At 32.4% G+C, this 2,362-nt stretch overlaps 1 protein-coding gene across 1 annotated transcript; it reads left to right on the plus strand.

The window, feature by feature from the left end:
* The first annotated feature begins 238 nt into the window (after nt 1-238).
* On the plus strand, nt 239-1,458 carry LOC106663820. Its single transcript, XM_014388909.2, has 2 exons — nt 239-607; nt 1,149-1,458. The coding sequence occupies exons 1-2, from the start codon at nt 423-425 to the stop codon at nt 1,402-1,404; spliced, it is 441 nt and encodes a 146-aa protein (XP_014244395.1). The 5' UTR covers nt 239-422; the 3' UTR covers nt 1,405-1,458.
* The last annotated feature ends 904 nt before the right edge of the window (nt 1,459-2,362 follow it).

Below are 2,362 nucleotides of genomic sequence, written 5' to 3' on the forward strand. Positions count from 1 at the left end.
GTCCGAGTGGATCGAGGTCACGATAGCTCAAGTGGTAGAGCAGCGGCGTATCTAGCCGAAGATCGTGTGTTCGAATCCCGCTCGTGCCATTAACTTTTTTTCATCTCAACTAAAACCTTAATTAATTGTATTAATTATTAAATTTCATTTTTTTTAAATAAACGCGAGTCTTTTTTTTAAATGTCTTTCAATAATAATAATAATGTCATAACACCTAACTGTATTATTTGCTTTAAAAAGCAATATGCAAATAATTAAATATTGATTTTGATAATTAAAAAAGTTGTTACTTGTCGTAAATTTTTATATTGAGCACTGTTTTCTAAGTGTATACAAGAGGATACAAATAGGCTATCTCGAAAGATTTTCCCCCGGGTGTAAATTTCCAATAAATAGTTATTGCAGTAATAGAGTATGCGATAATGCAGGTTGTTGTAGCACATAAAGATGCCAGGTTTCTAAAGTTATGGTTGGAAAGCTATAGAGATAGCTACAAGCCGACACTTTGGTACTACAATGCCGGAGAGCTGCCGACGAGAATCCTTGAGAAACGGCCGTTTCTTGTCCACAAGGAGCCGAAGCTTTTTGGCGTTTACGGTGTAGTTAGGTGAGTAAAGTCGAAAGGAAATATTTCCAATTTAGTAAAATAATCAAGATAGAAATTTAACGATAGATAATATATCACTTTTTTAAATTAAACCGTTCATATACATTTTGTATTAAAGTTTTATAATTTAAATCGACTTAAAATTGATGGATTGTTTAAAAAAATAACAGAAAAAAATTTATTCCTAAACGAAATTATAAATGACAAGGTTGTGCGCCGTATTTACATATACAATTGCACGAAATGAAGGCTTCCAGCACATCTATCTTCATCGAAGTAATTATTCTATGAGTATTTGCAATGCAGATAAGAAGTGATACAACGAAATCACGCTATCAATTGTTTCTCTGGTCTCATTGCGCGCATACCAAGCCACACGCGCGCGCGCGCGATTTGCATTTTCAGTAGTACATGTATACTAAATACTAAATAAATATACTCGTCGCCGTAGAATTCAACTCTAATGATAATAAATATCTAAATATTTATTACAGTCGTATAAAATGAACCGACAATTAATTTGTATTATTTTTTTTTTCAGAAAAATATTTGAGACACCGTTTACAGAATGGAGGACGTACTACGCCTTTCATCTTATGGCGCGACATCAGTTCTTGTTCAAAAATATAACCAAGGAGGCAACGTACCCTGTCAAATTTAACGAAAGTAATATTCATAAGTATCCGATAGCTTTCAGAGATATGGTGTATGATGTATATCCATATAAAACAAATATTAAAAATGTACAAGCTAAAAACAAGGAAAAGTTCAAAATCAAACCAAAGAAACCGAATTGATATGTAAATCTTTAGTATTTCAAAAATATTTAAATAAACTTTATTTTAATTAATCTTTATGTAAGATATTTGTTGAGATAAAAAAGTCAGTGCCACGAGCGGGATTCGAACCCACGACCTTCGGCTAAATACTTCTGCTTCTGGCTAACTTCCCATCTCAATCCTTTCGAATTGTCCCTTCTTTTTGCCATTTGTCAAATGTCGTGTAATCAGGGTTCGATTCTCGGCGACAAATGGAATGACCACGGAGAGTTTTAGTGAAGATATACATCGTTTTACTTATTAAATCCATTATTTTTCGTGGTCCGATTGGCCAAATAACACCTTTCAATTAATTAATCTTTATGTAAGGTATTGGTTGAGATAAAAAATTTAGTGACTGAGTAGATCGAAGTCACGATAGCTCAAGTGGTAGAGCAGCGACGTATTTAGCCGAAGGTCGTGGGTTCGAATCCCGCTTGTGACTTTTTTTATCTCAACCAATACCTTAAATAAAAATTAATTAATTGATATATTTGATCAATCGGACCACGAAATCTAATGGATTTATTTTAAATACATTTATAGTTGAAAGGACTTTTTCTTCTTTTTGAAATAACGCACAAAAAGAAAAATTATAGCCAGACAAAAAACCGGACAAAGAGGGAACAAAATAAATTCTGCTGTTCTAGCTTAATGGTGTTTTATTTTTTTCATTTCGAGAAAGAATAATTGTAGTCACGAACTTGAAATGAATGCTTCATTAAGAGGTCTATTTATTATTCTTTCTTTTGAATATTTTACTATTAGCATACCTAAGCAAGGCCCTCAATGTCAAAACTTATAATAATATGAAGTTTAATAATAAAAACTAGATAAACACAGTAAATTTGTGGTAGATATGCTATGCTTCGGAGGGTCTAGTTAAGTCTAGTTAAAAAACCATACGTCTCACTATAAAGTAACTTTCCGAAAATGA

Source organism: Cimex lectularius, unplaced genomic scaffold (genome assembly GCF_000648675.2).
Source record: "Cimex lectularius strain Harlan isolate CLEC.00 unplaced genomic scaffold, Clec_2.1 scaffold41, whole genome shotgun sequence".
Classification (NCBI taxonomy): domain Eukaryota; kingdom Metazoa; phylum Arthropoda; class Insecta; order Hemiptera; family Cimicidae; genus Cimex; species Cimex lectularius.

Excerpts from the sequence above, each read along its gene's own strand:
- LOC106663820 (XM_014388909.2), top strand. The coding sequence starts at position 423 with ATGCAGGTTGTTGTAGCACATAAAGATGCCAGGTTTCTAAAGTTATGG. Across the intron at positions 608-1,148 it reads GGCGTTTACGGTGTAGTTAG|AAAAATATTTGAGACACCGT; the intron begins GTGAGTAAAGTC and ends TTTTTTTTTCAG.